This window comes from Dendropsophus ebraccatus, chromosome 4 (genome assembly GCF_027789765.1).
Source record: "Dendropsophus ebraccatus isolate aDenEbr1 chromosome 4, aDenEbr1.pat, whole genome shotgun sequence".
Taxonomy (NCBI): Eukaryota; Metazoa; Chordata; class Amphibia; order Anura; family Hylidae; genus Dendropsophus; species Dendropsophus ebraccatus.
In genome coordinates this window covers 34,450,102-34,474,903 of record NC_091457.1, presented here as the reverse complement: position 1 = coordinate 34,474,903, position 24,802 = coordinate 34,450,102, and the positions used below count along the sequence as shown (strand labels likewise).

At 46.6% G+C, this 24,802-nt stretch overlaps 1 protein-coding gene across 3 annotated transcripts in view; it reads left to right on the top strand.

Annotated features, from left to right (window-relative positions):
• SLC25A45 (solute carrier family 25 member 45) overlaps positions 1–24,802 on the top strand; it is a 37,844-nt gene that overhangs the window by 395 nt on the left and 12,647 nt on the right. Inside the window, exons 1-5 of one of the 3 annotated variants that reach the window (XM_069965500.1) lie at positions 1,670–1,688; positions 10,174–10,242; positions 20,538–20,581; positions 20,668–20,739; positions 21,426–21,608. In XM_069965500.1, the coding sequence (XP_069821601.1) occupies positions 10,206–10,242; positions 20,538–20,581; positions 20,668–20,739; positions 21,426–21,608 (336 nt within the window). In that variant the 5' untranslated portion in view covers positions 1,670–1,688; positions 10,174–10,205. Of the gene's footprint in view, positions 1–1,669; positions 1,689–10,173; positions 10,243–20,537; positions 20,582–20,667; positions 20,740–21,425; positions 21,609–24,221; positions 24,299–24,802 lie in introns of those variants that run through there. The other 2 variants (XM_069965499.1, XM_069965501.1) reach the window with 2 other exon arrangements.

Sequence of the window (24,802 nt, the reverse complement as noted above, 5' to 3'; positions counted from 1 at the left end):
CCGGCATTCACAGCTTCCTCCTGTGTCTGTGACAGTTACCAGACACAGGAGGACGCTGTGTATGCCGGCTCCTTCTCATCCAGAGCAGCACACGTCTTCTGCGGTTTGCGGCTCTCCTGTTATGTGCGCCGCGGTGGTGAGGCAGGAGCCGGCATACACAGCATCTTCCTGTGTCTGTGCCGGCTCCTTCCCCAACAGAGCGGCGCACGTCTTGTGACTCCTGCGGGCCGCGCGCGATGACGTCATTTCACCGCGCGCCGCCTGCAGGAGAAGACCGGCACAGAAGAGAGGAGGGAGAAGAGGACCTGGATAGCGTGGGAGCGGAGGAAAGGTGAGTGGGATGTTTATTTTTTTTTATTTGGGGCAGGCACTGGGGATTAACTAGGCCACCAGGGACATGACTGGGGGGGATGGGGGGTTAAGAAGGCCACCAGGGACCTGACTGGGAGGTTAAGAAGGCCACCAGGGACCTGACTGGGGGGTTAAGAAGACCACCTTGGACCTGACTGGGAGGTTAAGAAGGCCACCAGGGACCTGACTGGGAGGTTAAGAAGGCCACCTGGGACCTGACTGGGAGGTTAAGAAGGCCACCAGGGACCTGAGTGGGAGGTTAAGAAGGCCACCAGGGACCTGACTGGGGGGTTAACTAGGCCACCAGGGACATGACTGAGGGGGTTAAGAAGGCCACCAGGGACATGACTGGGGGGTTAACTAGGCCACCAGGGACATGACTGAGGGGGTTAAGAAGGCCACCAGGGACATGACTGGGGGGTTAACTAGGCCACCAGGTACATGACTGGGGGGTTAACTAGGCCACCAGGGACATGACTGAGGGGTTAACTAGGCCACCAGGGACATGACTGAGGGGGTTAAGAAGGCCACCAGGGACATGACTGAGGGGGTTAAGAAGGCCACCAGGGACATGACTAAGGGGCTTAACTAGGCTACCAGGGACATGACTGGGGGGTTAACTAGGCTACCAGGGACATGACTAGGGGGTTATCTAGGCTACCAGGGACATGACTAGGGGGTTAACTATGCTACCAGGGACATGACTGGGGGGTTAACTAGGCTACCAGGGACATGACGGGGGGCTGACTAGGCTACCAGGGACATGACTGGGGGGTTATCTAGGCTACCAGGGACATGACTGAGGGGCTAAACTAGGCTACCACGGACATCACAGAGGGGCTTAACTAGGCTACCAGGGACATGACTGGGGGTATTAACTAGGCTAGCAGGGACATAACTGGGGGGATTAACTAGGCTAGCAGGGACATGACTGGGGGGATTAACTAGGCCTACCAGAGGCATCATTGGGTGTGAGGGGGGGGGGGGGGGGTAATTAGGCTACCAGGCACATGACTGGGGGGTTAACTCAGGCTACAGGGTATCACTAAGGATTCACATCAGGTACAAGGGGCATCCCAGAGGGTTAACTACAATAGCAGGGGCATTAGGGGAACAATACTTTGCCTTGCCCCGGGTGCTGCAAACCCACGCTACCCTGCTGCGCATGGTATGCGGCCCTCGAATGATTTTATAAATGCCCGACCGGCCCTCGACATGGAAAAGGTTCCCCACCCCTGCTTTACGTAGACAGGACTGTGGTAAAGTTATTTCCTCTGATAAAGCCCCCATCAGACTGTTCGGGATATCTGAAAGAATGATTGTCTGAAGAAGAAAAGGTGAGCACTACCACTAGTCCTGTGTCATGCCAACAGTATAGCATCCTAAGACCATTTTAATGTGGGGTTGTCTTTCATCTACATCCACATTCATCTAGAATATTGCCTAAGAACTGTGCCATGAACAAAGAATTATGTCTAAACATCCTTCAAGCACTTTTTTTTCTAACAATTAGGAGCAGTTTAGTGCCCTTTCCAGCATAATGGTGCACCATGTCACACGGCAGAAGTGATTGGGCTCATTGAAATTTTCGGTTCATGGCCAGGAAACCTCAAGATTAGTATGGTACATATTACCAGAAAGGTCAAATGCAAATTTGGAGGCACTAACAGTGCAAATCAATGGGGAAAGTGAGAATGCAGAAAAATTGGTTTTGCATCTCTCTGCTCACCTGGTTGATTAATGTAATTAAAATGGTGTATCGCACCTTATAACTCTGTGTATGGTGTGGTTGACAATCAAGCATGGAAATATTTTGTGTCAGTTTTAAGACCCCCCTCCTTTATTTCCTTTCCCCCTTCCAACCGTAACCCATTTCTTCTCTTTATGCTTTTCCTTTTTTTTTTGTTATAATTCTTTCTTTTCTGTTTTATGGCTGATGTACAGAAATATAACTATGCAGCATGTAGATCAAGTAGTTACAAGTAGTCATAAATTACATGATAGGTGGAAAGCCTTTTTAGAGAGTTTGCAATGAACCAAGCTTTCGATTCGCTCTCACTTTTGGCTTCTGTAGGTATATGATGTATTTGCTACTTAGGGCAATTTAGAGTTCTTCAGCCTTGCCAGTCGTAGTTGATGACATTTTTTCCACTATTTTTGTATGCCTTTTCATATTTGTAGAAAGTCTGAGGCAGGGTTTAATATAAAATAGTCTCCTTCACCTAGTTCTGAGCTGCTTTCTGCTGGACACGCAAAACTGTGTGAGAGCTACTTTCTCCATCTTCCCCTCCTCCCCCTCCCTTCCGACAGGGCTAATGCAAATAAGTCCATAATAGGCTTTATCTGCAACCATGTAGCTTCTTTGTAATGATGCAAAGTTGCAGATAGGGACTTGTTTACATAAGCTGCCTCGGAAGGGAGGGGGGAGGAGAGAGTTGAAAGCAGAAATGGACTGGACAGCATAGACATATTAGTCTCCTCACTCTAGCCCCATCCTCATCTCTCTACAAACTGCACATGTGTATTGGCCCCTTTACACCCTCGTTTAGTGGATAGCCCTGACACTACGTGACCCCCTTATAGTATATGCCCCTATGTGTATTCCCCCTTACTGATGTCACCTGTGTTGGCCCCTTATAAATTACCCCCGTGTGTTGTCCATCCCCCTTGGTCCATGGCCCCCCTGTATATCCTCCATAGATGTTCCCCCTGTATATCCCCATAGATGCCCCCTGTATATCCCTCATAGATGTCCCCCTGTATATCCCCCATAGATGCCCCCCGTATATCCCCCATAGATTCCCCCCTTGTATATCCCCCATAGATGGCCCCCTGTATATCCCCAATAGATGGCCCCCCTGTATTATCCCCCATAGATGGCCCCCTGTATATCCCCCATAGATGCCCCCTGTATATCCCAGATAGATGCCCCCTGTATATCCCCCATAGATGCCCCCCGTATATCCCACATAGATGCCCCCTGTATATCCCCCATTGATGCCCCCCCTGTATTATCCCCAATAGATGCCCCCTGTATATCCCCCATAGATGCACCCTGTATATCCTCCATAGATGATCCCCTGAATATCCCCCACAGGTGCCCCCCTGAATATCCCCCTTTGCAAAGGAGATAAAAAAAACAAAACCACAACTCACCTAACTCCACCGTCGGCTCTCTTCTCCCGGGCACAGGTGACGGGATCAGCGTGGCTCAGTGTCCGCCAGGGCAAGTACTTCCGGGGCAGGGAGCATCTCTAACAAGCGCTCCTGTGCCGTGCCGGAAGTACAGGCTGGGGGTGGACGCTGAGCTCACTGGTAACTGTGCTGCCTGGACAGCAATCTCGCACGTCCCGTCCTATCCCCAGCAGCACAGGTACCAGTGAGCTCATCGTCCGTCCCCAGCCTGTACTTCCGGCACGGCACAGGAGCGCGTGTTAGAGATGCTCCCTGCCCCGGAAGTACTTGCCCTGGCGGACGCTGAGCCCATCACCTGTGCTGCTCGGGAATCCCCGGGACACCTCAAACAGCTGCAGCACCCGGGAGGCCTGCTCGGCCGCCGGGTGCTGCAGGCTATGTGAGCTCCGGGGGCCTGCGCCACGGGCCCCCGATGCAACGGGGCCCCGTAGCAGCCGCTATGGCTGCTACGGCAGTAGTTCCACCCCTGCCTTTGCATTACAGTTATTGACAGTTTTTATAGGCAAAACATGTTAAAAATAACATTTGAAGGGGAACTGTCAGCAGATTAGACAAATCAAACCTGCTGATATGTCTCTATTGCACAGGAGATGCTGAGGAGAAACATATGCTGCTTACCTTCCTCCTCGGCGCCGTTCCAGTGCATATAGTCGTGTGCTTCATGGTCAGGGTTCAGGGTTCCGATGCCACTCCCGTGCCGCCTGTGTCGTTGGTGGCGCAGTGGATGCAGGGAGATCCTGCTATCGTGCTGCTAGCTGGATCTCCCTGCATTTCTTCTGCCTCCCCCCGTCACCAGCATCCCCCTCACCATCCACCCTGCGCCCCTCTGCTATCCTGCTCCCCTGTGCCCCTCACCATCCACCCTGAGCCCCTCTGCCATCCTGCTCCCCATGCCCCTCACCATGCACCCTGCTCCCCTGCGCCCCTCACCATCCACGCTGCGCCCCTCTGCCATCCTGCTCCCCTGTTCCCCTCACCATCCACCCTGCTCCTCTCACCATCCACCCTGCGTCCCTCTGACATCCTGCTTCCCTGCGCCCCTCACCATCCACCCTGCACCCCTCTGCCATCCTGCTCCCCTCACCATCCCCCCTGCGCCACTCTGCCACCCTGCGCCCCTCTGTCATCCTGCTCCCTTGTGCCCCTGACCATCCACCCTGCGCCCCTCTGCCATCCTGCTCCCCTCACCATCCACCCTGCTCCCCTCCGCCCCTCTGCCATCCTGCTCCCCTGTTCCCCTCACCATCCACCCTGCCCCTCTCACCATCCACCCTGCGTCCCTCTGCCATCCTGCTCCCCTGCGCCCCTCACCATCCACCCTGCGCCCCTCTGCCATCCTGCTCCCCTCACCATCCACCCTGCGCCCCTCTGCCACTCTGCTACCCTGCGCCCCTCTGTCATCCTGCTCCCTTGTGCCCCTGACCATCCACCCTGCGCCCCTCTGCCATCCTGCTCCCCTCACCATCTACCCTGCTCCCCTCCGCCCCTCTGCCACCCTGCGCCCCTCTGTCATCCTGCTCCTCTGCGCCCCTCTGTCATCCTGCTCCCCTGCGTCCCTCTGTGTCATCCTGCTCCCCTCACCATCCACCCTGCGTCCCTCTGTCATCCTGCTCCCCTGCGCCCCTCACCATCCACCCTGCACCCCTCTGCCATCGCCATCCTGCTCCCCTCACCATCCACCCTGCGCCCCTCTGCCACCCTGCGCCCCTCTGTCATCCTGCTCCCTTGTGCCCCTGACCATCCACCCTGTGCCCCTCTGCCATCCTGCTCCCCTCACCATCCACCCTGCTCCCCTGTGCCCCTCTGCCACCCTGCTCCCCTGTGCCCCTCACCATCCACCCTGCTCCCCTCACCATCCACCCTGCGCCCCTCTGTCATCCTGCCATCCTGCGCCCCTCTGTCATCCTGCTCCCCTGCGCCCCTCACCATCAATCCTGCTCCCCTGCGCCCCTCAGCCATCCTGCTCCAATCTGTCATCTTGCGCCCCTCTGTCATCCTGCGCTCCTGCGCCCCTCTGTCATCCTGCTCCCCTGCACCCCTCTGTCATCCTGCGCCTCTGTCATCCTGCCACCCTGCTCCCCTCTGTCATCCTGCTCCCCTGTGCCCCTCTGTCATCCTGCTCCCCTGCGCCCCTCTGTCATCCTGCTCCCCTGCGCCCCTCTGTCATCCTGCCACCCTGTGTCCCTCTGTCATCCTGCCACCATGCACCCCTCTTTCATCTTGCTCCCCTCTGTCATCCTGCCAGCCTGCTCCCCTCCTCCCCTCTGTCCTGCCACCCTTCTTCCCTCTGTCCTGCCACCCTGCTCCCCTCCTCCCCTCTGTCCTGGCACCCTGCTCCCCTCGGTCCTGCCACCCTCTCCTCTTGCCACCCTCTCCCATCTCCTTCCAACCTCTCCTCTTACCCTCTCCCCTCTCCTGCCACCCTCTCCCCTCTCTTGCCACCCTCTTTCCTCCGTCCTGCCACCCTCTCCCCTCCGTCCTGCCACCCTCTCCCCTTTCCTGCCACCCTTTCCCCTTCATCCTGCCGCCCCTCTCCTGCCACCCACTCCCCTCTCTTGCCACCCTCTACTCTCTCTTGCCACCCTCTACTCTCTCCTGCTACCCTCTGTCATGCCACCCTCCATCCTGCCACCCTTTCCCCTGCCACCTTTTCCTTTTTCCTGCCAGCCTCTCCCATCTCCTGCCAACCTATCCCCTCTCCGATGCCTGCCTCTCCGCTGCCACTCTCTCCTCTTACCCTCTCCTGCCACCCTCTCCCCTCCGTTCTGCCGCCCCTCTCCCCTCTCCTGCCACCCTCTCCCCTTCGTCCTGCCTTCCCTCTCCCCTCCCCTCTCCTGTCACCCTCTCCCATCTCCTGCCACCCTTTCCTTTTTCCTGCCACCCTCTCCTCTTGCCACCCTCTCCCATCTCCTGCCAACCCATCCCCTCTCCTCTCCATCCTGCCGTACCTCTCCACTCCGTCCTGCCACCCTCTCCCCTCCATCCTGCCGCCCCTCTCCTGCCACCCTCTCCCTTCTCCTGCCACCCTCTCCCCTCTGTCCTGCAGCCCTCTTCCCTGGATCGGTGCTTTTTTTTTTTTTTTTCTTTTTCAGTGTAATTTTTTTTTTGGGGGGGGGGGGGGGAATTATAAAGATGTAAAGATAAAAGTCAAAAACACCACACACACAAAACGTAAAAACAGTACATACACTATAACATATTAAGGCATAACACTTACACCCCCCTCTAAGGGTGCCTTCACACACCGGATCTGCAGCGGATTTCACGTTGCTGATTTGCAGCGAAATCTGCTGTGAATCCAGTGTCAGTGCATCCCTATGAGAATACATACTCACAGCGGGCTTGACATCCCGCTGCGTGTATGTAAGTTAACCCCCTGCTGGCCTCCTCCCCGCTCCGGGGGTTATTGGCAGGGCGTCCTGCTCAGTTAATCAGTGGCTGCGGCGGGGCAGCACACTGATTGGCTGCGTGGGATGAGCAGACGCCGGAGTGGGGAGCAGGTGGTGTATGCTCCGGCCAGCGGGGGGTTAACTTACATACACGCAGGGATGCACTGATACTGGATCTGCAGCGGATTTCGCATGAAATCCGGTGTGTGTGAAGGCATCCTAAAGAAGAAAACAAAAAAATGGCCCACAGATTGTTCTCGGCTGAGGAGGCATACGCCTGGATTGCCTCCGATACTTAAACAACCAGTGAGGGAGAAGTGGAAGATCCCTCGTTCCTTTTCCTTCCTCTTCTTCCTCATCATCAACATTATTTAGTGATGATAAGCCCCACCAGCCCCCTCAAGTGACCCCACCCGTACGAGCCACAGATTCCTGAGTTTGTTGGGGTCACTTGGGGGTTTCCAATGTTTTGGCAGCACGGGGGCTCTGTGAACCCGACATGGCCTTCGTCCTCCATTCTGGCCTAATCCAGCTTCCAAAATCCAAATTGCGCTCCTTCCCTTTGGAGGCTTTCCATGCGCCGGCTTTGCACTTTGTGTCCACATGTGGGGTACTCCTGTAATCGGGGGAAATTGCTCTACATGATTAGTGGTTTATTTTTTATTTTTTCCCCTTGTGAACATGAAAAATTCAATGTTACACTAACGTTTTAGTGTAAAAAATAAAATTTTTAATTTTCACGGCACATTGTTCAACATTTGTGTCTGTCACCAGTGGCGTCCATATGCTCACTATACTTCTTGTTACATTCTTTGAGGGGTGTAGTTTCCATAATAGGTTCACTTGTGGGGGGTTTACACTGTTTTGGCAGCACAGAGGCTTTGTAAACCCAACATGGGCTCCGTCCTACTTTCTGGCCAAATTCAGCTTTCAAAAGCCAAAAGGTGCTCCTTCCTTTTGGAGGTGTGTCCTGCGCCCGCATGGTACATTATGTCCCCAAGTTTTATGTTTTTTTTTTTTCTTTTAACCCCTTATCAACCTGAAAAATGTAAGGCTAGACCAAGTTTTAGTCTAATAAAATTAAAATTTTTCAATTTCACAGCACATTGTGTCTGTCACCAGTGGGGTCCATGTGCTCACTATACCCCTTGTTACATTCCTAAATAGTGTCCCTTTAGGGGTATTTGTTAGGTTTTGGCACCCCAGAGTCTCTGCCAACCAGAAGTGGTACTTTGAAAATTGGCCAATTGTAAGGATGCTTCAAAATTCACTAGGCGCTTCTTTGCATCTGAGGCTTGTGGTTGCGTCAAATAGTGCAATAGGGCCACATATCATATATTTCTATAAACTGCAGAAATGGGGCAATAAAATTTTTTGGTGCATTTCTCTGGAAATAGGTTTTCTATTATTAGAGATATTGGATCACAATATAATTTCTGCAAAGAAAATTTAAATTTTCAATTTTCTCACACACTTAGCTTTTATTTTTATGACTCACCTAAAGGGTTAAAAAACTTTCTGGAATTGATTTTGAACAGTTTGGGGGGGGTGCAGTTTCTGAAATGGGGTGCTTTGTGGGGCTTTATAAAATACAGCCCCCTCAAATACACTTCAAACGTGAACTGGTCCCCTGAAAAATCTGATTTTGAAATTCTTGTGAAAATTTGGAAAAATGCTGCTAAACTTTGAAGCTTTCTATTGTCTTTAAAATGCAAGTTTAATAAATGCCGCCAACATAAAGTAGACATATTGCTAATGCTATTTAATATCTAATTTATGTGGCATAACCATTTTCCCTACAAGCACAATATTTCAAAGTTAGAAAAATGCAATTTTCTCAATTTTTCATGTTATTTTGGGGGTTTTCATAAAGGTAGGCTGTAAGTATCGACTCAATTTTTCCAGAAAAATAAAGTATAACACTTCACGAGAAAACAGTCTCAGAATCAGCAGGATAGGTAAAAGCATTTTGGGCTGCGACCTTAAGAGGTTAATCAATTCTGGTAGGCTGTTCCAGAACCAAGCAGTTAGAGATCTAAGCTGTAAGTTCACCTAGGGAACAGTATAAATCTCATTAATTGTTTTTTACACTCCATGGGTCAGGTGTAGAGCGTAAAAACTAGCAGTAAGCAGCGGTGCATCTTGCATCACTACTTTACTATGACAGAAATCATTGCTCCCTGTTCCCTGCAACAGAGAGAAAGGCAGGAGTGGTCAGCTGTTTAAACTTGCCGCCCTGCTCCTGCTTCTACCGCTGCTACCTGCCACCAGTGACCTCTTTCCCCACTGCAGGGATGCCCCGCAGGCCCAGAGCACGTCCCACACCCTTTCCCAGGGGAGCATCGGAAGCAGGCGGCTGAGGAGTAGGTGAGCGCAGCAGCATGGGCGTCTGCAGGCTGGGAAAGGGTTGGGAGGGGCTCCGGGCCCATGGGGGGATCCCTGCAGCGGGGACAGAGGTCACTGGTGGCAGGGAGCTGAACTATTGTTCAAATGACAGCAAGAGGTGTTCAGGGACAGAACAGAGAGAGAGGAAGAAGCAGTTGGCTGTTTAAACTTGCCACCCTGCCTGCTTCTCTCGGGTGCCCCCCACCTTGTAAAGAATCAGGGATTTCCATCATAATGAGGGGAATCCCCACTTCTTTACAGGGTGTCCCCTGCAGCAGAGAGAAGCAAGAGCAGGGCGGCAAGTTTAAACAGCTGCTCGCTCCTGCCTCTCTCTCTGTTGCGGGAAACAGAGAGCAGGGATTCCCGTCATAATGATGGGAATCCCCGCTCTTGTTCCGGAACACCTCTAACTGTCAGCTGAACAATAGTTTAGCTGACAGTTATCCCCCTGATTTTATACCGAGCAATGTTTGAGTACCTAGCAAAACTTCAGGGCGAAATTTAGTTTGAATACCAAATTGTTCGAACACCAAAGTATTACTGTAATTGCACTGCCATAAACCACCTTGCAAAAAAAAGTTAAACCTAAGCGGATTTCCTGAGTGGTATCTAGCAATATGGCACACTGGGCATGTTTCCAAGATGTTGAGTTTGATATATTAAAGTTTTTCAAAATGAGAGAACTTAAGTGTGTTTACTGTAAATAAGAAATGTTTATAATTATTCTGCCTCCCTTTATTAGATGTGTTTACTTGAATTTCATTAACTGCCCACCTACTAGTTAAACTGTACATGTTTTGCTGACAACTCAAAGTTCAAACTGTTTATAAAACTCGAAATTTTCTGCCCGTAGTGTGAAATTCATGTGTGCCTCGTGACTCGACGATGTCTTCCAGCGAATTTGTTGCAGGTTGGATTTCAGGTAATGTAAAAATGAATCTTAGCAGGTTGTACCTGTGCTTAGTAAATGTTCTTCAAGCTTCATTAGAAGCATACAAATCCCAATTGTAATGATTACTAGATTACTTAAACAAAAAAAAATATATATATATTTGTTTTAGAGGTCACTTAGTGAGTTCATTTCAGAGATTTCCTCCAAATATTTCCGATACAACTATGTATGAATATGGAAATGTGAGACTGGGGATGACTGGACTTATCTAAATCTCTTACATGCTGTATATATACTGCACTTGGTGTTATTTACATTGTGTCAGAGCTGTAAATGTGCATAAAGGCTTAATAAAAAAAAAAAATAAAATAAAATAATAATAATAATAATTCAGCAATTTTCTTACAAACTTCAATTTCAGCTTCTGACTATCTTAAAGTGTCACTGATGTTATAATCTTCAAAACCTTAATCAACAGTAGATGTAATATAAAGCATGTAAAAATGAATGTAAATTGCAAACTTGCTTTATTTCACATCTACTGTTGGTATAATTTTCCAAATCTAAATCAACAGATACACTTTTAGGCTATGTTCACACTGCGTATGTTTCCGGCCGTAGTGCGAACCGCGAATATACGCACGTAGTTTTGAGGTTGATGCGTTCACTTAAAAGTATACGATATTCGCCCGCACAGTGCACACTACGTATGAGCTTACGGCCGGATCGTATACGGCGCCGTGAAAAATGAACAAGACCAATGTTGAAACTCACGGCTGTGGATTTCCATGCGGTCCCGTACGAAGTACTTATTTCAGCCAAATTGAACTTGATTTTTCGATCCAAAAGGTTCTGTGAGTTTTATTGGGCTGGGTGAAGATTTCCAAGTAAATGACCTGTTTCAGATTGCTTCGAAACAAGCTAGGGAAGCATAACTGTACTATGGGTGTATGTTCGCGGTTCGTACGCATCCGGCCGCATGTCGATTTTTCCCACGCCCGTAGTTTCAGCCGCACATGTACGGCGGCGTACGAACTACGGACGGAATCATACGCAGCGTAAACATAGCCTTAGACTATGTTCACACACAGTACTTTTTTTTTCAATACTAAAGAACGGTCGCTGTTTTAATTGAAAACGGCTTAATTGATTTTCATACCCCCCCCCCCCCCGAATGGGCCGTATGGAAATGCAGCTGCTAGGAACATCCAAACACCTGCTGGTGTTAGGCCAGTATAACAACAGCTGTTGCTAAACAACGGCCGTTGGTATAGTGTGTATGAACATTGCCTAAAGATCTTGTTTGTTTGCAGGCAATAGAAATAAACATTCTTATTTAAAACCTGAGGCTGATAATGTATTTAGGCCTTGGTCTGCGTTCTGCTAAAATGTACACACCTGAACATCTGAGAACTTATTCACACATCCGTAGTTCTGTTCCCAGTTGTAGACAAACAATTGCAAACATTGGACCAATGCTATTCAATAGCCCCATTCACAAAGCACATGTTGTAGTGCAGACCAGAAGTTGTGGCACAAATCGCTATGTTAAAGGGGAACTCCACATAAGGAAAACTGTTTTGCTATTAAAAGTACATTAAAGGTTATATAGATGTGTCTATATAATGTATTACTATATCTGTGCAGTTCTGCCACACTGGTAGCTTATTGAAATCCAGAATGAGAAGAAAAATGGCCTCTGTGCCAATCCACATTGTCTCCTGCTCCCACTGCTCTTCCACTTTAGGAGACTAATATTCCACACCTCTGTCTCACATTGTGTGTGTCTGCTGAGCACAGGCTGATGATGAAGACAGGGGGCAGGGCGTAATGTCACAGGGGGCAGGGTGTAATGTCACAGGGGGCAGGGCGTGATGTCACAGGAGTTCTGGCTGGATCTCCCAATCCCCTGAGTGATTCACCTTCTCTGACCAGCCAGAAGCAGGTGCAGCAACTTTACAGATTGTGAAAAAGTCTGCAGTGAAAATAGGGCTATGTTCACACATGTTGGAGTTTTTATTGCAGTACTGAAGCGTATTCACACAAATGAGGGAGTAACACAATTAAATGATGCTTAAGGGCACAGAGGATCAGAGACGGCACTGCCAATCCCACCTGGACAAAAAACAAGGCATACACAGTATATCCCATGTAAGATAATATGGGATAAAGTCCTTATTGTGGGGCTCAACCTCAAAGATAAAAGATTCTTAATCATAATATGTGCGTGGAGATAAAAAAACAAAAAAAACAAAACTAGATTTGCATTTCCAGGAAAATACATAGTGCTTCAAAAGAGTGCCCCTTTACCAGTGACTTCCTTTTAAGAGAAACTTTAATCCTGGGTGCCGTCCCTTTAAGAGCGACTTGGGTCCCATCCCTTTAAGAGCAACTTGGCTCCCGTCCCTTTAGGAGCGACATGGGTCTCATTAGGAGCGACCTGGGTCGCTTTAAGAGCGACCTGGGTCACTTCGCTCTTAATGGGACCAAGGTCACTCTTAAAGAGACCCATTTCACTCTTAAAGGGACATATTGCATTCTTAAAGGGACCCAGGTCGCTCTTAAAGAGATCCAGGTCGCTCTTAAAGGGACCCAGGTCTCTCTTAAAAGGACCCATTTTTTCTCTTAAAGGGACCCAGGTCACTCTTAAAGGGACCCATTTCGCTCTTAAAGGGACCCATTTTGCTCTTTAAGGGACCCAGGTCGCTCTTAAAGGGACCCAGGTCGCTCTTAAAGGGACCCAGGTCGCTCTTAAAGGGACTCAGGTCGCTCTAAAAGGGACCCAGGTCGCTCTTAAAAGGACCCATTTAGCTCTTAAAGGGACCCGGTTCGCTCTTAAAGGGACCCGGTTCGCTCTTAAAGGGACTCGGTTCGCTCTTTAAGGGACCCGGTTCGCTCTTAAAGGGACTTAGGTCGCTCTTAAAGGGACCCATTTAGAGCGACTTGGGTCCCTTTAAGAGCGACTTGGGTACCGTCCCTTTAAGAGCGACTTGGGTACCGTCCCTTTAAGAGCGGCTTGGGTACCGTCCCTTTAAGGGCGGCTTGGGTACTGTCCCTGTAAGAGCGACTTATGTAATTCCCCTTTCACAGAGACTTGGGTACTGTCCCTTTAAGGCGGCTTGGGTACCGTCCCTTTAAAATCGGCTTGGGTACTGTCTCTTTAAGAGCGACTTGGGTACCGTCCCTTTAAGAGCGACTCGGGTACCGTCCTTTTAAGAGCGGCTTGGGTACCGTCCCTGTAAGAGCGGCTTGGGTACCGTCCCTTTAAGAGCGGCTTGGGTACCGTCTCTTTAAGGCTGGGTTCACACTATGTATATTTGAGGCTGTATTTGTGAGGCTGTATAGCAACCAAAACCAGGAGTGGATTGAAAACACAGAAAGGCTCTGTTCACATAATGTTGAAATTGAGTGGATGGCCATCATTTAATGGCAAATATTTGCTATTATTTTAAAACAACGGCTGTGGTATTGAAATAATGGCCGTTATTTACTGTTATATGGCGGCCATCCACTCAATTTCAACATTGTGTGAACAGATCCTTTCTGTGTTTTCAATCCACTCCTGGTTTTGGTTGCTATGAGGACCTGACATGAGGACCAAATACAGCCTCAAATATACATAGTGTGAACCCAGCCTAAGAGTGGTTTGTGTACCGTCCCTGCTACATGCCTACCTCAGCTCTGCTATTTTACTGACTGACCTCAGCTACTTATAATGGTAAAGATCATTGCTCGGTTACCATGACAATCTTACTCATGTCAGGGAGACAAAATTGTTAAGGACCTTCCATATATTACATCTTCTATTGGCCAATAGTGGACATGTGACTGTGTGAATGTTGTGATACATTGCCTGACAAGACCTTAGAGTTCCTATTGGCTGCTATATTTCAGCTATTTGCATATGTGCTGTGATTGGCTGTTAGCGGTTAGAGTGTGGCCATTATTTCCAAAGGGCCATTATTTTCTATGGGAAATTAGGGGTCTTTAAACGTAAATTTCTTAAAAACGACAAATCCGATCGACACGAAAAATAGATAGCACACCTCACACCGCCGAGGGCTTCGAAACGCAGTTTAAACAGAGTCTGTGCGCAAAGCGGTTCGGGCTTTATTACGCGCAGAAAAATGGCTGGAAGAAGAAGAAACGTAAGAAGAATACGGATTACAATATAGTGCTTTTCAAGCACTATAAAAAGCAAAAAGCTCTTTACTTCCAATATCGGTGTTACAGGTAGAGTATACAGTGTGCTGTGTGGTGTTACAGGTAGAGAATACAGTGCGCTGTGTGGTGTTCCAGGTAGAGAATACAGCGTGCTGTGTGGTGTTACAGTGAACCAAAAAAATACAAGATTGAGTATTGTAGCATTATTTATTTCAAACAATATTAAAATACAAAAAGAATCAAACAAAAAATGGATCAACACTAAAAACAGGGCGGCAATCCTGGAGAGATGTCATGTATAACAAAGTACTGTGAGAGCAATTCATAGAAAAGAACACTGGGACTGGACAAAAAGTGCTAAGTGCAAGATTGTAATATTGGAAAGATATTGTGATACAAGTCCGTCCCACCCCATATACGAACTGCATATATTACCAACAAGTCACAGGAATCAATCCACTCCCCAGGACGCCACCACCCCGACGCGCGTTTCGTGTCCTTTGTCCGGGGGTGATGACGTCCTAGCAGGGGGGGGGTCTTATATACTCCTATCCTCCAATAGTGTCATGGCATTTAGCAATCACCTGTGGCATGATAGTGCATGCACGCTACTCACCCATTTCCTGACACGGCCCGATCGCTCCCCGGAAGTGCGTCATACCACCCGGTCACGTGACGCCGTCACATGATCACAGGGGGATGACGCCGTCCCGGGTTGCCGAGCGACCACAGCCGTGAAATCCATGGGCCGGAACGGGCATGCGCATAGACAGGTATCTAGACACAAGAAGGAGAGATTGTAAGTCCTGGCTCCAACCCCTAATACAAACAGAAGGGTAATCTGTGTATCTACCAGTGCAGACCGCGTACCATGGTGTACTATAACATTGTGCAAATGTGCAATACTTGTCAGCAAAACTCCATTGCAATTATTCTAATAAAGTGACCGATAACATAGTGCAAATATACAATACTGCTGTTATTATGCCATATGAATAAAGTGACTAGTGCGCAATGCAAAAAATTTATATATATACAACAAAACTGTTAGTGACTATAAATAATAATTATTATATTGTAAAATCCAAAAATATATATATACCCCCCCATAAGAATATATGTTCCCATGACCAATTGTTATATCAAAAATCTCTAAAATCTATAATACTATTAAGGGTGGGTGCAAAATTCAGAGCTTCATTGAGACCCATCGGAGCCATTGTTTTAAGTTTCCATATCCATTTTACTTCTCGTTGTGCCAGTTGACCAGTGATGTTACCACCGCGGATTCCACTGTTGATCTTGTCAATGCCCTTGACCTTCAAGAGATGAGAATTACAGTCATGAAATTTCTTAAAATGTTGCGCCACTGGTTTCATCTTATTCCAGTCAATTTCATTACGTGCTGTTTCGATATCTCGCATATGTTCACGTATTCTCACCTTCAACTCACGGCTCGTTAATCCAATATATATCTTCCTGCATGGGCATGTTGCGTAGTAAACCACGTACTTAGTATTACACGTAATGGTTTGTGTGATTTTATAAGTCCGTTTTCCTTCCGAGTCAATGAATTCCGTTGCTGCTTCCACATTTGGACATGCCACGCATTTCCCACAGGGTGTACACCCCCACTTGGGTCCCTTCGATCCAAATAGAGTTTGCTTCTTTTCCGGGTAGTGGCTTTTGGACAGGAGATCTTTCAGATTACTGGACCTTCTAGCTGTAATAGAAGGCACAGTTGGGAGATATTTTCTCAAAACCGGATCCGCTGTTAAAATTGTCCAATACTTTCCAACTATTTCCCTCATTCGTGACCACTGGCTATGATAATTTGTCACATATCTCACCTGTGTATCGATCTTCCTTTCAGTTGCTGTATGTACCAATCTTTGTCGGTTGGAATTTTTTGCTCTCATATATGCGCGATTTATTGTCCGCTTGCCATATCCACGAGTTCTAAACCGTTCTTTTAGTTCTTCTGCCCTTGCCTCAAAGTCATCATCTGTGGAACAAATACGACGTATGCCTAGGAATTGTCCAATAGGAACCGCTTTCACTGTGGATATCGGATGCGATAATGTTGCATGCAGCAGCGAAAAACTCCATTTTACTCGCATCACATTTGTAAGCTAGATGGATATTACGTGAGTTGTTATTCAGTACATCCATGAACTGTTTCAGGTCTTCTGCCGTTCCCTGCCAGATCAGGAATATATCATCAATGTACCGTGTCCACATGAGGACACGGTCCATTGATGCGTTCCGATCTGACAGGAAAAGGTCCCTCTCCCACAGCCCCAGAAAAAGGTTGGCATATGAGGGCGCACAAGGCGCCCCCATTGCCGTCCCCTGGAGCTGTAGGAAGAAGGACCCATTGAAGATGAGGAAATTGTGCGTCAAAGTAAATCTCAATAGTTCCACAATGCATGCTGACATAGATGGTGCTTCATTACTTCCATTTAGGAAGAAAGAGACTGCCTCTATCCCGTCCTCGTGCCTGATATTTGTATATAGCGATTCGACATCGCAGGTGACCATTAGCATGTCATCTTCAATTTGGAGGCCGTCCAATTTTTTCAAAAGGTCAGCTGTGTCACGTATATATGACGGGAGGCACTCTACCAGCGGTCTTAATTTGCAGTCAATGAATTTACCTATTTTCTCGGTGTAAGATCCGCATCCTGAAATTATAGGCCTACCTGGTGGAATAGTGGCGTGCTTGTGTATCTTCGGAAGTAGATACATGGTAGGTATAGTAGGTTCCTGTATGGTTAGTTCTTCATACAATGCTTTACTTATAGTTCCTTCCTCAAGATCTTGCGTTTTTCATGCGTTTTTTCGTTTGGGTGTTTATTTTGAGGTGATGAATGCACACTTGTTTTTTGACACAGTATAGGATATTGCTATATATACTAAGAATTTTTTTGCACAGATTACGCATAAACTTTCCCTTTTTTTCTTTCCTCCCCCTTTTTTGTTTGCACTGTATGATTATGGTATAGTAGATCATGGTATGGTAGATTTAATAGTATTATAGTCATTTTAGAGATTTTTGATATAACATTTGGTCATGGGCACATATATTCTTATGGGGGGTATATATATATTTTTGGATTTTACAATATATTTATTATTTCTTATAGTCACTAACAGTTTTGTTGTATATATATTAATTTTTTGCATTGCGCACTAGTCACTTTATTCATATGGCATAATAACAGCAGTATTGTATATTTGCACTATGTTATCGGTCACTTTATTAGAATAATTGCAATGGAGTTTTGCTGACAAGTATTGCACATTTGCACAATGTTATAGTACACCATGGTACGCGGTCTGCACTGGTAGATACACAGATTACCCTTCTGTTTGTATTAGGGGTTGGAGCCAGGATTTACAATCTCTCCTTCTTGTGTCTAGATACCTGTCTATGCGCATGCCCGTTCCGGCCCATGGATTTCACGGCTGTGGTCACTCGGCAACCCGGGAACGCGTCATCCCCGTGTGATCATGTGACGGCGTCACGTGACCGGGTGGTATGACGCACTTCCGGAGAGCGATCGGGCCGTGTCAGGAAATGGGTGAGTAGCGTGCATGCGCTATCATGCCACAGGTGATTGCTAAATGCCATGACACTATTGGAGGATAGGAGTATATAAGACCCCCCCTGCTAGGACGTCATCACCCCCGGACGAAGGACACGAAACGCGCGTCGGGGTGGTGGCGTCCTGGGGAGTGGATTGATTCCTGTGACTTGTTGGTAATATATGCAGTTCGTATATGGGGTGGGACGGACTTGTATCACAAACTTAGGATATCTTTCCAATATTACAATCTTGCACTTAGCACTTTTTGTCCAGTCCCAGTGTTCTTTTCTATGAATTGCTCTCACAGTACTTTGTTATACATGACATCTCTCCAGGATTGCCGCCCTGTTTTTAGTGTTGATCCATTTTTTGTTTGATTCTTTTTGTATTTTAATATTGTTTGAAATAAATTAATGCTACAATACTCAATCTTGTATTTTTTTGGTTCAGTTTAGCTATGTTGAGGTAGCATCACGGCTTAGGCACCATCTTTTGATTCACACCCACTTAGGGATTATATATGTAACAGTGGTTGTCTTTTATTTATGTGATTTCGGTTAATATATGTGTGGTGTTACAGGTAGAGAATACAGTGTGCTGTGTGGTGTTACAGGTAGAGAATACAGCGTGCTGTGCGGTGTTACAGGTAGAGAATACAGCGTGTTTTGCGGTGTTACAAGTAGAGAATACAGCGTGCTGCGTGGTGTTACAGGTAGAGAATACAGTGTGCTGTGTGGTGTTACAGGTAGAGAATACAGCGTGCTGTGTGGTGTTACAGGTAGAGAATACAGCGCTGTGTGGTGTTACAGGTAGAGAATACAGTGTGCTGTGTGCTGTTACAGATAGAGAATACAGTGTGCTGTGTGGTGTTACAGGTACAGAATACAATGTGCTGTGTGGTGTTACAGGTAGAGAATACAGCGTGCTGTGTGGTGTTACAGGTAGAGAATACAGCGCTGTGTGGTGTTACAGGTAGGGAATAGAGTGTGCTGTGTGGTGTTACAGGTAGAGAATACAGTGTGCTGTGTGGTGTTACAGGTAGAGAATACAGTGTGCTGTGTGGTGTTACAGGTAGTGAATACAGTGTGCTGTGTGGTTACAGAAAGAGAATACAGTGTGCTGTGTGTTACAGGTAGAGGATACAGTGTGCTGTGTGGTGTTACAGAAAGAGAATACAGCGTGCTGGGGGGGGGGGGGCACAATGACTTGATAAAGTACTGACTGCAAATAATTCAGTAACACTATGAAACTGCAATGTGTTAACACAGCCTAGATGTTCGATGTTCTGCAACAGATTTTGGTGGGGAATGGGCAGGGTTGAGGACTGTGATGAACAGCTGAGGGAAAGCATTGCATTCTGGAACCTGTAGTACTGAGTACAACTGCTCAACCAGGAAGTACAGAAACACAATACAGAACAAAACCCCCCAAATAAATGGATCTTTGGTAGTTTCAAAACTGGGATAGATAGGTAAGTAATGCTATATGCTTCTGCAGAAAGTTTATTTTTTTTTTACCTCTACCTGGAGTTCCCCTTTAATGCAGTGCCAATGTAGTGCTCTGTGAAGCTGTTGTTCCCATTCTTCTGCTGCATCATGTGGGCTGAAGTTGCAATAAAAAAAACATGTTTTCCTGGCAGCCCTAGGGGGGACCCAACTTCTCCAGCCACTGGGGGTCAAATGCTGAGCGTTCTGGTTCGGAGTGTCTGCTCAACACTCGTTGGGAGGTATTATGGCTTCAGCAAAAAAAGATTATTTATTGCAGTCATTTAGTGGGAACCCCTCATACTGACATCTTCTAACTCTTCATGTACATATGATATTCACACATGTATTCTAATGTCAAAAGAGCTTTGAGAACTGTGACCTTTAAGTGGGTACTCTGGAGGGGAAAAAAGTTTTCAAGTTTTACATATTTGTAAATTATTTCTATTAAAAAAAACAAACCAAATGTGCAAGAAAGAAAGATAAGGGCACTCACCCATATATGGCAAAATTCTTCTTTATTCAAAAGATGTGCAGTTTAAAAGTCCGTGCAGTGAGTGCCCTTATCTTTCTTTCTTGCACATTTGGATTATTCATATATCTATGTAAAGGAGCACCCCATAGGCAATCTTACCATAGCCCTCTATGAATGGCGGCATAACACATACAAGCCACAAATAAAGAGTAGTGCCGGTGATTTCTACTTTCAGTTATTAAAAAAAGCACTTGAGCCTTCCAGTACTTATTAGCTACTGTATTCCCTGCAGGAAGTGATGTATTCTTTCCACTCTGACACAGTGCTCCTTGCTGCTACCTAAGTCCCTGTCAGGAAATTTCCAGAACAGGAGAGGTTTTCTCTGGAGATTTGCTACTGCTCTGGACAGTTCCTGACATGGACAGAGGTGGCAGCAGAGAGCACTGTGTCAGACTGGAAAAAATATACGGGACTTCCTGCAGGAAATACAGCAGCTGATAAGTACTGAAACTCTAGATCTTTTTTAATACATTTAATTTGCAAATCAGTATAACTTTCTGGCACCAGTTGATTTAATTAGCCTTTCATTTTTAACAACTTTCTATTTTTCAGGAGCACTCGGAATTCTTGTTGGACATCCTATAGACACAGTTAAGGTGACTTATCTATGTTTTCAGTGTACTTTTTATCTACAGTTTCCTGTGAATGACATGATGTTGTGACATTGTCTACCTTGTTGTAGGTGCGTCTGCAAACACAGTCTAGGTACCGTGGAATTTTAGACTGCATAGTGAAGACTTACAAGAAAGAAACAGTGAGTGTCTAGTGTCATATATTGCGTCTGCACACCTCTGATGCTGGATAGTTAAAGGGGTTGTCCAGCTAAAATCTTTTTCTTTCAAATCAACTGTTGTCAGAAAGTTATTTAAATTTGTAATATACTTCTATTAAAAAATCTCAAGTCTTCCCATACTTATTAGCTGCTGTATGTCATGCAGGAAATGTTTTATTTTCAGTCTGACACTGCTCTCTGCTGAACTCTGTTTTGCTCAGTTTTCTATGAATCCCCATAGAAAACCTTTCCTGCTTTGGACAGTTTCTGTCACGGCCAGAGATGTCAGCAGAGAGCAGAGTGTCAGACTGAAAATAAAACAACATTTCCTGCAGGACATATAGTAGCTAATAGGTTTGGGAAGACTTGAGATTTTTTAATAGAAGTCAATTACAAATCTATATAACTTTCTGACACCATTTCATTTGAAAGAAAAAGATTTTCGCTGGATAACCCCTTTAACCACCTAGATGCAATGGTCACAAGTGACTGCAATAACTAGGTAGTAAGAAGCCACATGCCAGTCTTTTCTGGTGTTCCACCTCCCGCAATACACACTTTTATTAATATTACACCCTGCTATAGGCTGGTTGAAATAGGAATTAACTTTTATGAATGAAACAGCAAAGTATGAGAAAATAATTTATTTTTTCTTTTGATTTTCTTAGATTTTGGGATTTTTTAAAGGAATGAGTTTTCCTGTTGGCAGTGTGGCTGTAAGCAATTCCTTAATGTTTGGATTATATAGTAATGCATTAGTCTACATTACGGGCACAGAATGTAAAGACTGGAAAAATCCACCACAAAACCATCATGTTTTTCTAGCTGGTTGCTTTTCAGGAGGTTTACAGGTAGGTTTTGCATGTATACTTTTGCAATTATTTTAAATATTAACTCTTCCTTAGTCGTGGCTTCTCTGATAAGTTTATGTGATCTTTTCGATTGTGTTGCCTTAAAAACCATCTGGGAACACATTCAGCAAGTGTAAGGGCCCTTTTACACAGAAAGATTATCTGACAGATTATCTGCCAAATATTTGAAGCCAAAACCAGGAACAGACTATAAACAGAGATCAGGTCATACATGAAAGCCTGAGATTTCTCCTCTTTTAAAATCCATTCCTGGCTTTGGCTTCAAATCTTTGGCAGATAATCTGTCAGATAATCTTTCCGTGTAAAAGGGCCCTAAGGATCATCCTGACATCATTTAAATGATGGGGTTATTTATTTCTTACTTATTTAACTGTGGAGGCTGCTGAATGGAGACACATTCTTCTTTGTCTTTGCACAGAGTGCAGCAGGGTGGGGTGCTTTATGGCAGCTGAAATATTTAGGGAAATAAATGACAGAGAAATGACATAGATTCTTAGGTTATGTTTACATGCAGTGGATTTGTTGCATAAATTTCTTTGCATACCTACTAGCCAAGAGTCCCAGCTATGTGGGTCAATCTTGTAAAATGGTCCACAAAAGATACAGGGTTTATGCACGGTGTTACCGGGATGTCCCTGGGCTTTACTGGGTTGGGCTTAAAGGGTTATTCCGGCAAAAAAAAAAATTCTTTCAAATCAGCTGTTTTATATAGTTATATAGATTCCTAATTTACTTCCATTTAAAAATCTCAGGTGTGCCCATATTTATCAGCTGCCGGATGTGCTGCAGGAAGTGGTGTTTTCTTTTCATCTGACACAGTGCTCCCTGCTGACATCTCTGTCGGAGACAGGAATTGTCCACAGCAGTAGCAAATACCCATAGAAAACCTGTACTGGGCGGCAGAGCGAGCCAGTGATGTGAGCAAACGTGTGTAACAAGATCTCCATCTGTGCAGCCTACTTCCCTGCCTAAATTACTGATTCCTAACCTACATTCTCCCACCCAGCACAATGGGAAGACTTCTGGTGCTTACCCGCCACCACCAGAACCGACCCCCAACTGAAGGAGCCAAGCTCAGACTCTGGAGCACTTCTTCACTAAGGCAGACGCCGCCAACTGCTGCGTAGCTCACCAGATCTGGGGAACCACTTCCTCCCTCTTGAAGGACTTTGTGCGGGAATCAAGCCTACCGCCTACTGCCGCTAAGGACAGCAGCATCTCCCTGCTGAGAGAGACCCCGCTAAGGGGTGAAGAGCAGAAGATGCAGTCAGTGGGGAGAAAAAACAGGCAGGCGCCTACTTGCTTAAGTGCACAGCCCAGTATGGAAGTGCACCAGGCCTCAGCAGCACCCCCAGGACCTCTAGACCCTGACTGGATAGCGGGACTTGCAGTAAGTGACCCCCCAGGGCTCTGGGAACACCATACCACCATCGTATTAGAGGAAAGGCAGGCAGCATCCCTGACCCAGCAACCGCTGCAGCGAGAGGAAGGGTTGCCATCCTGCTCCCAGTCGGACCCTGAGGAGCTTCCCAAGGGCAGTGACACTGAGCTGTCATAGCTCCCCAGTTCACAAAATGCCTCTGGTGACTCCTGCAGTTCACTATCGCCACATAACCTGCACTTATCAGCTTCTGCTATCCTGTGGGACTCTTCCCAAGCCTTTCACTCCCAAGGACACAAAGTGGGAAGTACACCTACAGGGCTCTCAACCTCACCTACCCTTTCTACTGTTCCTGACCTTTCTACCCCTAATATGGCTACGGCTCCTAAGCAAGCTAGGGACAAGTCCCGCTCTAAAGCCTCACAGCAGCTATCTCGACAGAGTAAGGGGCAAGGTTTCCAGTCAAATGCAATACATTCTCAAAATGATATCTGGGGGCCTGGTGGAGATTTGGACTCAGACCCAACTGTCTCTGGAGCCCAATCTCAGGGAGATATGTGTCAGCTTCTTTCGCAATTACCCACGAAAAAACGATTTCCAAGCCCTTTTTTCTAAAGTTAAAGAAGCTTGTAAAAAGGAAATTTGTAGAGGTCTTTAATGATATTCAGCATATACATGACATGGCGGCAGGGGGGCTGCGTTTCGATTACATGTCCTCCTGGAGAGGTCTGGCAACCAGCTAGGCAGGAGCCCCGAAGGTTTAAATCACAGTCTCCTCAATCCTCCTTCCATGTCTAAGGTAGATCTTCTCACTAGGGAGCTATACTGCTAGGACTTTTGCTACTAGTTACATAAGCCTAAGCTTACAGTTTTCTAAGTTTCTATATTGCATGGACAAGCTGTCCGACCAATTTGTTATTCAACACTAGTTTTGCACTTCGGTTCACACTCTGTTTCCTTCCCCTCCTTGGGGGCGCTATTCCTATGACCTCCTTGTTGCTTATTATGTTTTTTCAGTTACCTCTAAGCCTTAAGGAGTCCTCAGCCCCAACCCATGCGCATGTCCCATGGGTCCAAGGGCGTGTATATGTTTCTTGGAAGAGTTGTTGGCATGTCATTTTGTCCTCTTTATGTTTACCAATCCCTGGTTTTATGTGTTCTATGTCTATGTCACTCTTATCCCTTCCCTTTTGTATTGGTTTTCCTTACAGTTGCTCCAAAGTTCCCAGGACCTTTTCATGGCCACTTGAACATGTCCTGCCAAAGGCCTCCCATGGACTTAGTATTGGTGAGTCACTTACATTCAAGTTATCTTCCTCCCAGTACCTACAACATGGCTAAGTTAGTTACCTTAAACGTTAAAGGGCTAAATTCTAACACAAAGAAGTGGCTGCTCTTGCAGGAACTGGGCTCCCTAAGAGCAGATATAGATTTTGTATAAAAAACACATTTTGATACCTTTAACTTCTCTAGGCACTCTTATCCAACTGTATATTCAGCAACTATGGGATGTAAAAGAGGTGGAGTAGCCATAATGATCTTGCGCCATCAAGGGATCGCTTCATACTTTATCTCTGCTGGGTTCTCAAGAGACTGGCCTCTTATCCTCCCGCACCTAGGGTGCTGGGAGGAGACTTTAACCTTCCCTTCTCGGAAATAGCTGATAGGTGCTCGCTATCTGGTTCGCCTCCCTCTCCAGCCTCTGCGGAGCAATGCTGGCTATCGCCTAAATTCCGCAAGTTGATCAGAGAACATAGTCTTGACGATCTCTCGCTTATTAGACACCCTGCGG